This window comes from Corythoichthys intestinalis, chromosome 15 (assembly GCF_030265065.1).
Source record: "Corythoichthys intestinalis isolate RoL2023-P3 chromosome 15, ASM3026506v1, whole genome shotgun sequence".
NCBI classification, from domain to species: Eukaryota; Metazoa; Chordata; class Actinopteri; order Syngnathiformes; family Syngnathidae; genus Corythoichthys; species Corythoichthys intestinalis.
In genome coordinates this window covers 23,233,251-23,248,136 of record NC_080409.1, presented here as the reverse complement: position 1 = coordinate 23,248,136, position 14,886 = coordinate 23,233,251, and the positions used below count along the sequence as shown (strand labels likewise).

At 38.9% G+C, this 14,886-nt stretch overlaps 1 protein-coding gene across 2 annotated transcripts in view; it reads right to left on the bottom strand.

Annotated features, from left to right (window-relative positions):
* Nucleotides 1-341: 341 nt before the first annotated feature.
* Nucleotides 342-14,886, bottom strand: part of LOC130930733 (leucine-rich repeat and fibronectin type-III domain-containing protein 2) — a 189,129-nt gene continuing 174,584 nt past the window's right edge. For both annotated transcript variants that reach the window (XM_057858798.1, XM_057858799.1), the window contains exons 4-5: nt 9,691-11,086; nt 342-3,292 (exon numbers count right to left, since the gene is read on the bottom strand). In XM_057858798.1, the coding sequence (XP_057714781.1) occupies nt 2,308-3,292; nt 9,691-11,066 (2,361 nt within the window). In that variant the 5' untranslated portion in view covers nt 11,067-11,086 and the 3' untranslated portion in view covers nt 342-2,307. The remainder of the gene's footprint in view (nt 3,293-9,690; nt 11,087-14,886) is intronic.

The following is a 14,886-nucleotide window of genomic DNA, read 5'->3' as shown; positions in this document are numbered from 1 at the left end:
TAAACTGAAAGTAAAACTTGCAATGGGTATGTTTTTCTTGCCTTCATCATATACATCAGCCTTGACCAAAAGTTGCATGTTAAATATTACATTTACTACAGGTAAGAGATTACTTTTACTGGTGTAAGCAACTTTTGTGGCAGATTATGAATAACGGCTGTATAATGGGCCCTGGCAAGGGGTTGCGTGTACTAGTGATGTGTGATAAGGTGCCGAGGTGAGTCAGCAGCAACTGGCCTGATTATAGGACCTCGGCCTTAAAAAAATACCTTTGGTGAACCATAATAAACAGAGACAGGTATGACCATGCAGTAAAAACACAAAAGACATAAGAATTTATGAACATTTTATATTTTTTTCTTTTTAGCAAAATGTATTGACACATGTTTTTTTTCTGTTTTTAATCATCGAATCTTAGAGTCATGACTAAGCCAAGTCACGCACACAATTGTATTCTTAGCAGCGTGAAAAGGGACTTTACAAGAAAACACAAATAGAACTAGTAAGTTAAATTGTCCATTCACAAAATACAAATGTAACTTTTATCAACACTGGTATCATTTCTTGGGATATTGTAGCTGTATTTGTCTTTTTGTTAACCTAAATTTAATGGAGGCAAGAGATATCGTGATCCACAGTAACATAGAGCTTGATTTTAATTTCATAATCTAACTACTGGTACTAATTAAGGGAGGGATTTTTTTTTTAATTTAATCATTTATTTTCACAATGCACTGTAGATTTTTGTGAATTGTAAATAATAGTTAATTTCCCACTTTATTTTTTTGCAGTTGTGGAAAAATCCCATTTGACCGAGCTAGCGAGAAACAACCAAGTTAGTACACCACAGTAAAGCACCTTCACTGTTTGCTTGCAATGAAAGTAAAAACACCACCAAATGACTTCCCCACTTTTACATTCCACCCAGTTATTATTATTATTATTATTATTTTTTTTTTTTTTTACAAAATATGCCAATATACAGAATGCTACACCTAGGGATGAAAACAAAACAGAATCAGATGCAGCAAAACCCCACAAGAAATTCAGGAAGGCATCAAAAGAGTGAGTGGGTATATATCATTTAGGGTGCAATTCTGAAAAGCCAATAATCAAAGTACGTGTAATTTACAGCTCGTAATGAAAGAGAATTAATGATGAATAGGTCATTGGATGAATTAAATCAAACAATGTATAAAGCAACCACATTTCTTCGCCATTCTGTTTCATACAAGTTTTGACATAATTTTCCCTGTCAAATTTGCCATTTTTCTTTAGTTATTGTAATCCTCGTTTTAAACTTAGCCAGACTACAATATTCCCATCTCTGCATTGCCCCCCTAAAAATATGGAAAATCATGTTTCTTATATTCATCTGACCTTTGTACAAAAACAGTACAAACCAAATGAAAGTGAACAAGGATAGTTAAAAATTGATTTGACTTGTTTTGTGCTACATTCCATTCAATTGTGTGCAAACAAGTTAACATTTGTCCTTCTTGGACCCATGTCATTTAGAGTGCAGTTTGTTTATTTTTTTTTCAAAAATGACCCAAAAGTATTCATCAACCAATGTTGAAAACAAGTACAGTATAGTTTGATGTGTTACACATTTTGCATTTTTCTTGAAAATAGGGTCACATGGTAAGATTGTGCTTGGTCTATAATATGACTGATTTGCTCTGAATGAACATAACTATGATATGAAATGGCTCTATGAATGGTACCTTTTGTGATATTTGGATTCTGCCATGAAAACCGAGCTACACAACTGTCACTCGATACATCAATCAAATAATAAAATAAATAGTATAAATGATAGAAAACTTTTGATAAAAGTAACATTTAAATCATTTTTCTCTCCATTGTTATCTTGCGGTCCTTCGATGAACTGTGGCAGTAGTCTTATTTCACGCAGTGGGTCACACAAAAGTACATCCCGCTCACCATAGCTGCGGCAAATCCACTTGGCAGTCAATTCATTTGATAAAGACCCAGTAAATCCACTCAGAATTTCTCCTCTTTTCCCTCTTTGCTTGTCATACTGTTCTGTGCCAAGTTGAGGGAGAGTATTCCAGGCCATTTTGGTGCAATCCAAGACTCATGAAAGGTGGAGTATTTTCTATGTACAGTCAAAGACTGTCTGAGTTTATGTTTTTATGTAAAATGACATGGTTGAATTTGTAATACCCACACACTGGTTCCGTGTGAAACACTCATCCCCTTTCAGCTTGTATTTCTTTAGTTCATTATTTAGTTTAAGTACAGTTGTTTTGTTTTTCCCCAGTGCAATTCACACAATAATACTCAAACTGTGCTCTCCATTACCCACTCGGAGCTCTCAAAACTAGGCTTATCGTCCTCATTGTCATCATACTGTAGTAGCATGCCATTAACTGACAAACTGCGTTTAGTCCAAATATTACTGATCCTGCGGGGATAGCTGCCACGACACTGTGTTGCCCCGACATGGCCCATGTCAAACGAATGGCTCCTTTTGGGTTTCCCATCCTGGGGTAGCCCTAGGAGGCGGCCCAGCATGGTAGTGGACTCTGCTCTTCCTAGTAGAGGTTCTTTGTCGGATAAGGGCACCACAGCTCCTGAATTCATAGTATTGGATGCAGAGGAGGGGCCAGCTACCCCTTGACTGTCCCTTGCTAGACCTCGCAGCTCCATTGTGGTGAAAGCTCCTAAAAGGTGGTCCAGGTTTGGTTGCGGTTTGTGCCTGTGCCTCCTGAACTTGCTGCTGGGAAGGGTGCTGCACTCAGCTCCTTGCATGCTATAGCAGTCACCAACCCTTCTTCCTGGTTGACTATCCAGTGAGTTGGTGGAGGTTGAAGATGAGGAAATACTACTCTGAAGAGAACCACATTTAAATTCTACCATTTCCTCACGCATAACCACAACGGCTGATTTGACTTGCGGTGGGGCACCGTTGAACCTGTTCATACCCCCGTTGGTCTGTGAGTAAGTATTGCTTACAGTAGGTAACTTTATAGTCTGGATGCCACTGGTCACCTTATAGCGCACCATGAGGATAATGATAAACACCAGAAGCGTGGCAACAATAATACCACCTATGACCAAGATCATAGTGCCGCCCAAGAAACCACTGTGAAGAGACTGGCATTGGGGATAGTCGTCAGTGGTGATGAACTCCACACAACCAACTATGTTGGTGGCTGTGAGGGTGGTAGCACTGTCATCCCAGATGGCCAACACGCACAGATCGTACTGCATCCCTGGAACAAGATTGGTGACTACAAAGGCTCTGCTAGTCATGGGAATCATCCTATGAACAGACGGACAGAAAAAGAAAGACATTGTTAAACATTGCACAATGCAAATACTAACCAATGTCATAGCATAACTGTACAATGCCTAGTAATCAATGTCATAGCATAATTGTACAATGCCTGAAACAAGAATTATGGCTTAGATGCTTTGGAATTGTTTCAATACAACCAAAGAAACAGGCATCTTTGCCTCACTTACAGCGGTCTTATCACTTTTTAACAATGTACTGTAAAATTAAGCAATTTCACAATACAATGGTACCTCTACATACGAAGTTAATTTGTTCCAGGATCTTGTTTGTAAGTCGAAAAGGCCGTATGTCGAGCAGGATTTTCCCATAATACATTATAATTCCATTAATTCGTTCCACAGCGTTAAAACGTACACTAAATCCTTAATAAATACTGCTGGTACTATTAAAAATGGCAATTACACAAAGCTAAACAAATAAATAATTAATAAAAACCGGAAAAATAAAATATTAATAATAACAATTCCTGTAATAACGTAACGAATCGGGTTGTATTGTGGCGGACATGTTTTGTGTGCTGCACCTGAACGTACCGCGTTGCTGACGTCACAGAGAGAGGGAGTTGTGCGGTTGAGAGTTTCTTTCTCTTTTAATGTTTTGTTGAGAACACCGTCAACTGCGGTGGACAGTAGACGTGTTGTGTTGCACAAGTTCTGAAATAAATGATAAAAACCTGACGAAGCTGGCGATTTCTTTTGCGACGTTACCACAATAATAGTCGTCACGTTAACTTATAAAGACTGGCGAACGGAGGTCGGAGGAGGACCGTGGAAATCCTAAACATTCTACGGCCGTTTTGTTGAGCCAGTTCACGGATGCGCACCCCATGCTCATATTTTTCTATCATTTTCATCTTCATTTCAATGGAACTATTTCCTTGTTTCATCACCTGCACTAACCTTCTTGGAACCTGTGTTGATTTCTCTCGCAAGAAAATCTGCTGTGCGCCCATCTGCGGCGCTGTCATGTCGTCGTATTTCATGCATTTGATCGGATGAAGAAACAAATGGCGTATAAAATTTTACGTCGGATGTCGAAAACATCATGGGTCGAACAATCATATGTCGAGGTGCCACTGTATTATGTTTGACTGTTGCCATATGGTTTCAGATGTGATAAATAAAGATGTGTTAAATTAAAAAACAAAAAAATCACTCAGTTAACACTAGTCTGTCAGTAAAGGAGGCATATTGCAAGCTGTGTGCAATAGATCACATTAGAAATCATTTGACCTTATTTAAATTAAATTTCACAGCAAAGTGTTTAATGGTCAATGCCATTTTTGGTCTTGCAAAATTTTCTCTGCAACTTCCAAAAAGTCTAAAATTATGTTTTTGTTTTGCAGTTATGTAGTATCAAATGCAAAAATGATTTATAAATAGGCACTACTGTTGTTCTACTATCTCTATTTTTGGCTTTCATTCTTCTGAACTCACGCCACCATACACGTAACATTGCTGCTGCAGTTAATTATTCATCTTTAATTGGCCTTTTCCATAATGAGGAAGACACTACTTTCCCTCATCCATGAGGGAACTCATGAAATCTTTAATCAACAAGCCTATGATTGATTCAGTCTTGTTGTTGCAAGACTGTGGAAATTGCCGTGGCAGAATTCGTGGCCACCTACGGAAAACAATGTTGCATTGAAATACATTAGTAAACATTTCCAAGATGTTTTTTTTTTTAATTATAATATTATATATATATATCAATGCAAACATGGTCTGATGATTAGCTGGGATTTGTGAACTCAAACATAAGAGTATAAAATTATTTGTGGATACGTGTAAATTTTGTTGTTCAATTAGGGAATACAATTCTCATAACAGCTTAATTATGTCATTATTGAAACTATGCTCATCCATTTTCTATGCATATTGCCCTAATTAGGGTTGCAGGTGAGCTGGATCCTATCCCAGCTGGCTTTGGCAGAGAGTTTGTTCTGAACAGGTTGCCAGTCAATCACAGGGCCTATACACAACCAAATGCTACATACATACAGTTGTGGTCAAAAGTTTACATACACTTGTGAAGAACATAATGTCATGGCTCTCTTGAGTTTCCAGTTATTTCTACAACTCTGATTTTTCTCCGATAGAGTGATTGGAACAGATACTTCTTTGATACAAAAAACATTCATGAAGTTTGGTTCTTTTATGACTTTATTATGGGTTAACAGAAAAAGAGATCAAATCGGCTGGGTCAAAAATATACATACATGGATCTGAAAAAGCAAATCATTGACTTGAACAAGTCAGGAAAGCCACTTGGAACCATTTCAAAGCAGCTGCAGGTCCCAAGAGCAACAGTGCAAACAATTGTTTGTAAGTATAAAGTGCATGGCACTGTTTTGTCACTGCCACGATCAGGAAGAAAACGCAAGCTATCACCTGCTGCTGAGAGAAAATTGGTCAGGAGGGTGAAGATTCAACCGAGAATCACCAAAAAGCAGATCTGTCATGAATTAGAAGCTGCTGGAACACAGGTGTCAGTGTCCACAGTCAAGCGTGTTTTGCATCTCCATGGACTGAGAGGTTGCCGTGCAAGAAGGAAGCCCTTGCTCCAAAAGCGGCACCTTAAGGCTCGACTGAAGTTTGCTGCTGATCACATGGACAAAGATAAGACCTTCTGGAGGAAAGTTCTGTGGTCAGACGAAACAAAAATCGAGCTGTTTGGCCACAATGCCCAGCAATATGTTTGGAGGAGAAAAGGTGAGGCCTTTAACCCCAAGTACACCATGCCTACCGTCAAGCACGGTGGTGGTAGTATTATGCTGTGGGGCTGTTTTGCTACCAATGGAACTGGTGCTTTACAGAGAGTAAATGGGATAATGAAGAAGGAGGATTACCTTCAAATTCTTCAAAATAACCTAACGTCATCAGCCCGAAGATTGGGTTTTGGGCGCAGTTGGGTGTTCCAACAGGACAATGACCCCAAAAACACATCAAAAGTGGTAATGGAATGGCTAAATCAGGCTAGAATTAAGGTTTTCGAATGGCCTTCCCAAGGTTCTGACTTAAACCCCATTGAGAACTTGTGGACAATGCTAAAGAAACAAGTCCATGTCAGAAAGCCATCAAATTTAACTGAACTTCACCAATTCTGTCAAGAGGAGTGGTCAAAGATTCAACCAGAAGCTTGTGGATGGCTACCAAAAGCGCCTAATTGAAGTGAAAATGGCCAAGGGACATGTTACCAAATATTAACGCTGCTGTATCTATATTTTTGACCCAGAAGATTTGATCACTTTTTTCTGTTCACCCATAATAAAGTCATAAAAGAACCAAACTTCATGAATGTTTTTTGTGACAAAGAAGTATCTGTTCCAATCACTCTATCAGCGAAAAATCAGAGTTGTATAAATAACTGTAAACTCAAGAGAGCCATGACATTATGTTCTTCACAAGTGTATGTAAACGTTTGACCACAACTGTACATCCCAACCGAAAGTATGGACAAAATAGAGTCATTCATTAATATAAAATGAAGTGATTGTTGTTGTTGTTTTTTTAGATTTTAGATTTTAACCCTACAAAGAAACAGAACCGACATTTAAAAAGGTTTATTGTGCAAATCAGCAATTTCAGGAAGAATAGACAAAAAAAAAAAAATCCATCTGGCAGGATATGTCCTATTATTAATATGCCAGTAGACTCTAGCAGTGAATATTTTAAATTTGGCAAGTAAATATGACATAGAGCCTGGGAATTTTTATCAAAAAACTATGAATGCACTGAAACAGTTGGAACAAGCTGCAAGCAGGATTCATGTCGCATTCATGACATATCAAAAAGCAACAGATTGCACACTTTGAGTAGTTCTGGGGAGAGCTGCAGTTCTTGGATGCATAAATCATAAAACATTATCATTTGGTTTAATTATAGCTTTTTTGTGTGTGTTGAGCCGTTTTTCTTTATTTTTATTTTTTATTTTTTTTATCTCTGAGTTGTTATAAAAACAGAACATTTATGGGGTTCGGATTATGTCTATTTTAAAACAAAGAAAATTAGTTCTTAACACCTGCTAACATTTGTATTAAATTATTATGACAGAGATCCTGTTTTAGTCAATGATTGAAATTCATGAAAAGGGGATATTACATTTTAATTTTCTATTACATTTAATAATAGTCTCCTGTATGTTCCAAGAACAAGAACCAAGCAGGGTGAGGCAGCATTTAGTTATTATGCTCCCCACCTCTGGAACAAATTACCTGAAGGTCTAAAGTATGCTCAAACTGTTAGCTCCTTTAAATCAGGGCTATAAACCGCTTTTGTTTAGCACTGCATATGTATAACTGTCTATATATTTCAATCTACTTGATTTCTATTCCTCATGTGCTTTATCTCCATTGCTGATTTCAATTATTATTATTATTATTATTATTAGTAGTAGTAGTAGTAGTAGTAGTTTTTATTTTTTTATTTTTATAATGCTATTCGTGATTAAATGCGATTTTTATGTATAATTTTATTTCCTATTTCAATTGTCTTTGTTTTTACATTGTATTGATTTTATTGTGATTTTAATGATCTTCATGTGATGTAAAGCACTTTGAATTGCCTTGTGTTGAATTGTGCTATATAAATAAATTTGCCTTGCCTTGCCTTGCTCAATGGACAAAGAACTGTAGAGTGTCCGCACGTACTAGCATGTTTGCTTTCCAAAGCTAGGATAAGTAAGCCATCAAACCAATGGTGTACAAGTGACAAAGCGACTGCTGTTCAAAAAATTTGCATTGCTCTTTGCTACATGTTTGACGTTTAAAAAAGATTTGCTGTTCCACACCAATACAAGAAAAAATCTATTGTGTAGGTGAATAAACTCAGTGTAGTTGGTATTTTAGTTTAGAACAGGCCCGGATCTAGGTTGACCCACCAGAGTGGGCACTAAGAAAACTTGAGGGGGCACCCACAATGCAGGCTTTTTTTTTTTTTTAACCCTCTGCATTTCTCTGGGTTGGGACCGGCGCAAGTAGGACACTGGCTTGTGTCCCATTGAGGCTGCATTATTAATTTTTTTTTTTTCTTGATCTATCTACTTATTTTCGCAGTCGGCATGATGTTATGATGACGTCATCTCGCATGGCAACGTGACGCCATTTTGAGATGGGGGCACGCACAGGTAAACAGCTGTAGACAAACGCTATCTAAAATTCATAATTTTTAGCTGTGTTTTGCGTCTTTTTTCATAAAAACGTCTTAAACATGACTTATTATTACCACGAGTCACTGCCGACAGACGCGAGGAGGCAATACTACTTAAAATTAGCGTGTATTGGCCTGCAAATCTGCCCATACAAAGTCGCAGCTGATAGCTGGATAAACAATCCAAAGGAATTGTCTGCAGTGGAGTTCGGAAACATCTACAACTACCTCATAAAGAATTGTGGGATTGCCTGTGAAGACAGCTATGAGAGAGGATGTATCCGCATGTCAGTGGAAATTAAACACGCCAAGTTTTGGCTAAAAGACAACTTATTCTCCGTCAATTCTTCCTACGAATGCAACGTTGAGCTGCAACCACCTCAACACAAAATATGCACAGTATATGAAATCGCATATGTACTGCACTATCTATAGCAAATTTTGCCGACCCTCTAACTCGTGGGTAATTAGCATATCACAAGTTTCATGCTAAGTGAATCTGTCTCACTTTTTTTGCACTGAAGTACACACAGTTCACATAGCTACGTTTTTAAACACATTTAAACAATAAATACCGGCGATGTAACTTCAAATTCAAGGCAAAGTGGTCACAGAGACGGTGCGAACTGACTGCGGCCGTCGTCGTCTGATTCTCTAGTGAACAACGTCCCTTCCGTGTTGCAGTTTCATTCAAATAAAGTGCGCATGAGATGCAGTAAATTAAGGCATCCACTAGATGATGCTAATAAGATGTAAAAGAAACTCAGGTATTCCATCACAAAACCCATCAATCTTTTATGCATATCAGAACACCGTCATTTTGATTGGGTGGGCACGACTCACGTCTGGGTGGGCCGTGCCCACCCTGGCCCCCCCATACATCCGGCCCCGGTTTAGAAAGTAAAAAACTGTCATAAAAAGTGTTAATTTTCAACTGTTTCCGGCCAGTTATCCTTTAGACTTATACTACAGCAATTTCCTACTTAAACATATCGTATGAAATATATTTCTTGAACATCTATTTTGCTGCCACGCTCCCACTTCTAATGGGTTTGACCTCTACCAGATAAACTCATTTAAATTCACAGCAGAAGGATGAAAAGAGGCACATGATTGGAAGTCTATCATCATCAGAAGCAGTGAAAAAGGTCATTAGCGAATTCTCAATCAAAAGCTGTTTGGATATCATGTAATTGTTCTATAAATTCTTACCTGTAAATGAGAACTTCATCCTCAGAGCAGTTGTACTGAAGCTGATACATTTTGACCTTTGGAGTTGTTTTGCCCACTGTCCACTTAATCAAGGCAGAAGCTGCGGACACTTCTGAGACTGACACAGCTTTCTCTGGGAGAATTTTAGGCTCTCCTTTACTGATCTTGGTTGAGCTGGTTATGTCTGAAAGACCAGACTTTGACTGCGTGGTGCGGTTTGTACCATTCGTCAGGTGTGGAAGCTGAATGATTGACAGCTCGATGGAGGCAGTGGATTCTCCGGCAGCATTTGCAGCTATGCATGTAAAAGTTCCATAATCCTTGGATGTTGTGATTGTAATCTCAAGGGTGCCATTTTCATATAAAGTTGCTCTAGATGAATTGCTGATTAGGCGTTCATCAGGGGCAATCCAGTGCACCGTTGGCATTGGATCACCAACCGCCTTGCAACGCAGACTAGCAGTTTGGCCTTCGAGCACAAGCAATTTGTTTGTATGCTGTGTGATAAGAGGAGGCTCACAAACAAATTCTTCCTCGCGAACAGACCAAAAGTAACGTCCCTTCACACTGGTAGGAGAAGCACAAGTTTCCATATCATCCTCTCGTTCAAGCCTCCGAAGCCAAAGCACCTCACAGTTGCAATGCAATGGGTTTCCGCCAAAGCTTAGCGATAGGGGAGGTATGTATGGAGTACTCATGCCAATGCTGCTTTGGGAACGTGCAAATATTGGGTCCGGTGGGAGCTTTTGCAGACGGTTGGAAGTAAGGTCTAAACGAGCCAGCTTTTCCAGATCTGTAAAAGTCCCCTCTGCAATGAATGAAATAAGATTATGATCCAGACTCATTTGATGAAGGTTGACCATCTTGCGGATGGCTTCCCAAGACACACTGCGTAAGTTGTTATATGATAAATCCAGATCCTCCAGTGTCAACAACAGGTCATCAAAGGCAGTTTTGGAGATACGACTTAGCTGATTGTTGTTGAGGATCAGGTGCTGAAGATTAATCAAACCTCGTAGATCATCTGGCCCAATATCAGTCAATCTGTTGGTGTCAAGGTGGAGAGATCGCAGGGTCTCGAGGTCAATGAAAGAGAAAGGCTGGATTGTGCTGATGGTGTTACGGGACAAGGTGAGGTCTACCAGACCGGTCATGTTGGCAAAGTCTTGGGTGGTTATCTTCAGGATAAAATTACCACCCAGTCGTAGCTCGACTGTATGCCGATCAATGTCCGGAGGGACGAAGAGGAGCCCTTTTGATGGGCAAAGTGTCCCCAGCGATTCAGAGAGGTTCTGGCACACACAGTATTTAGGACATGCGTGGACCATTGTAAGTGTGATTCCCAGCAGTAGGACACTGACGACCACTTTGTCCATGTTAGTTCATAAAAGGGGACCTGCAGAAATGAAAATGAAAAAAATATATCAATTGATGTCCTTTATGATAGGAGACATACGTTATTGGATTATATTTGTGATTCAACTTAGTTAGTTTACTTATAACAACAACAATAACAATAACAACAACTATCCAATACTTTACATTAGCATATTGATGAACAGCTGCATGTGCGCTTGTATAGAAACACCAATTCACAAAATAACTAGCCAGGCCTATAGAGACAAACATAGCTGGTCTGATGAGCTAATCACATTATCATTTTTTTTTTCTAATTAGCAAGTTCGATTTAAAAATTTGCATAGACTAATTTGCAATACAGTGTGAAACTGAGGAATCCCATGACCATAGTGTGAATAAAGTTGAAGTGCAACAATGCATACGGTATACTTGGTACTTTTTTTCTAGGGCATATTTTAATTGCTATAATGATGTATGCCATTGAAATAAGTGTTGATTACGTCACATAAAAGCAATACAAAAGCTGAACTAACAATGTGTTTCCGATTATTACTGAAAAAGCTTTTAAAAAAGTCTCATCACCGATATAACCTTGTATAGGAAGCTATTGAATGGAGAGAGGAGAAACAATGAATTGACAAGAATGCTAACTAGGGTTGGGTAGGTATCACTTTGGCACCAGTTTATAGACCCAATAAAAACAAATATTCAGTGACAGTTTTGTCAGTCAGTGGCACTATTCATGAGCTACTGAGTAAGGCAGCATATGAAACAAACAAACAAACAAACAAACAAACAAACAAACAAACAAACAAACAACCAAGTTGTAACCGGTATCAGCTAAAACTCAAAAATCCAAACAATACCCTACCCTAATGCCAACAGTCAACCTTTTTCTAATTTAACATTTTTAATATTGATCTAATGCACTTGAAAGAGATTGCAACTAACCCCTCAAAATAACACTCTTCGCTAAGGCATATTTTCAAGCAACTGGATTTGTAATGACGCATAACATCAACACAGAAATTGCTAATTACATAGGCTACAGGGAGTGTGAGCATTTATAAAATGAGAGCAAATGTTATGTTCCTCAGTAGCACTGCAATGTAATATAGCCTTGTCATAATTTTAAAAGAAGAATCAGTTAATAACTCCTTGAAGGTGAAAAGAGTGTCAGATTGAGTGTCGACTCCAAGGGTCTTTAATGTAATTAGTGGTTATGCCTTGCAGGTAGGATATTCTGGATGGAGCTTGACAAAACTGTTTATAACATTGCTGGCAGAGAGAGACTTTGAATTTGTGTAGATTTTAATGCACATGTTGATGAAGAAGTAATGGGTATGTTTAGAAAAGAGGGGAAAATGGCTTTGGACTTAGCCAAAACTATTTCCATCCGTTTGGCAAACACTTTCTTCCAGAAAGGGGGGGGCATGGGACGACCTACAAGAGTGAAGGTGGAAGTACACAGATATATTACATTTTGTACATATGATGCAATCTGAATGGGATAAGTGACTGGATGGTAGTGGTAAAAAAAAGTGTAGGTAGACAGATTGGATTGGATTGTGTAAGAGGCAGACGAGAGAAAAACTGAATGCTCAATTTGTTTTGGAAACAATTGACTCTTGGTGGGCAGGTGAGTGTGACATCTAGGATAAAACTGAAACAGGTGAAAAACGAAAAACAAACAAACAAACAAAAAAATTAAAAGGACAGAACGAGGGGTTGGGGAACACTTGCCTCGCCCTCCTGAATGCAATGACAAAGCAACTTGATTTTTTTCAGTTCATTTGTAAGGATCTGATCTATGTAATATATGTATATAATACACTGTATAATACAGTAATATACTGTACATATAATACAGTAAACATAAATTGTTAATAAATGTTCATAAAACAAAATCACTGTGCTTTAGTGGATGCTCAGGAAGAAATAAACTGATTTGCTCTTTTCGCAGGTTCTTTAATCCTCTTAAATGAACAGGAGATGACGACACTTTACACCAATTCACTTGACACAATTCTGGAGCAAAAAAAAAAAAAAAAAGCACTATCACCTATTTATTCATGAATGAACAATTAAAAAGCAGGCCTGCCTGGACATCATTTCTCGAGTCCACCATTATGCCCTCGAGAAGTTTGAGTGCAGACCTTCTGAATCATACACTTTTCATTATTCCATAAGCGAATAGGATGGCTGATGCCAGCCCACAAATGAACCCTGTAAGGGCACCCGTGTGGCTCACACCAAAGAGGAGATTCCCCGCGCAGCTGCAACAAGACAATAACATTATCTGCTTACGATGGCCTTGCTACAGGAAAGAAGCTGAGAGGTCCCATTCATATCTTATACAGAGAGTCTTAGGTTACAGACACATAGTGAATAAGTAAAAAAAATATAGAAATGAACATAGGCTACCCAGGAAAATGAACAAATATGTGTGAATAAATATACTGTATCTATGATGCCAAGCCCATGACACACGACAACTTTTCTCTGAGCTACTTCAGTATAGCGCACGGATCGGGAACCTATGTCTCACGAGCCATATATGGCTCTTTTGATGAGCGCATATTGTTCCCTGCCAACCCGTCATCTTAAATGTGGAACCCGCCGGCTAGCTTGACATAAACCTGCTTTAATGAGATGATGGCGCCTTTGCACATTAATTTTGGACACTTCAAGTGTGCGTCGCAATAATATGCTTCAAATTGGGTCGTGCGGAGATGGGCGAGATCGCCTCATGCCTTGAGTCACCACTCGGCCAGCGGCGGGGTTGGCCCCTTCGACTTGATGCCGAGCGAACTGCAGTATATAAAAAATACATAGGGGAAAATTAAACACGAAAGCAAACCGCGTGGTGCCCCAAGTCACACAGGCGCGCTTTCGCTTTCATGTCTTTTTGGACTGTCAAATTAAGCGAGACTCATGAAACGACCACCCAGAAAGGCTACGACTGTCTCGGCCATTGTTACACACACGTCCACCTAATCCTCCCTGATTGTGGTTTCCGCTTCCAGGAAATATATGCGGCGCCACACCATGTTTCAATTTGTTATTTCCCTTGTAGCGAGTGCAAAACTGCGCAACGATTGTAACAATGCAAGTAAAGATGTTAGACTGTCGTTTTCTCAAGATTTATTTCAATTGCAACTCGGCGACTGCTCGTAAAAGCAGAGCGTGACCACCCTCTGCCTCCTGTGTAATGCATTCAAATGCGTTCACGAAAGGGACAGTGCTTACAAAACAGACTCGAACAAGCTGGCAAAAGAACAGAGAGTACAGGTCCTTCTAAAAAAAATTGCATATTGTGATAAAGTTCATTATTTTCTGTAATGTACGATAAACATTAGACTTTCATATATTTTAGATTCAATACACACAACTGAAGTAGTTCAAGCCTTTTATTGTTTTAATATAGATGATTTTGGCAAAAAAGTCAAGAAAAAAACAAAAATCCCTTTCTCTAAAAATTAGCATATCATGAAAATATACTCTAAAGAAGCTACTAACCTAATCATCTGAATCAACAAATTAACTAAAAAAAACACCTGCGAAAGATTCCTGAGGCTTTTAAAAACTCCCAGCCTGGTTCATTTCTCTAAACCGCAGTCATGGGCAAGACTGCCGACCTGACTAATGTGCAGAAGGCCATCATTGACACCCTCAAGCAAGAGGCTAGGACACAGAAAGAAATTTCTGAGCGAATAGGCTGTTCCCAGAGTGCTGTATCAAGGCACCTCAGTGGGAAGTCTGTGGGAAGGAAAAAGTGTGGCAGGAAATGCTGCACAACCAAAAGAGGTTGTGCCGCACCCTGAGAAACATTGTGGA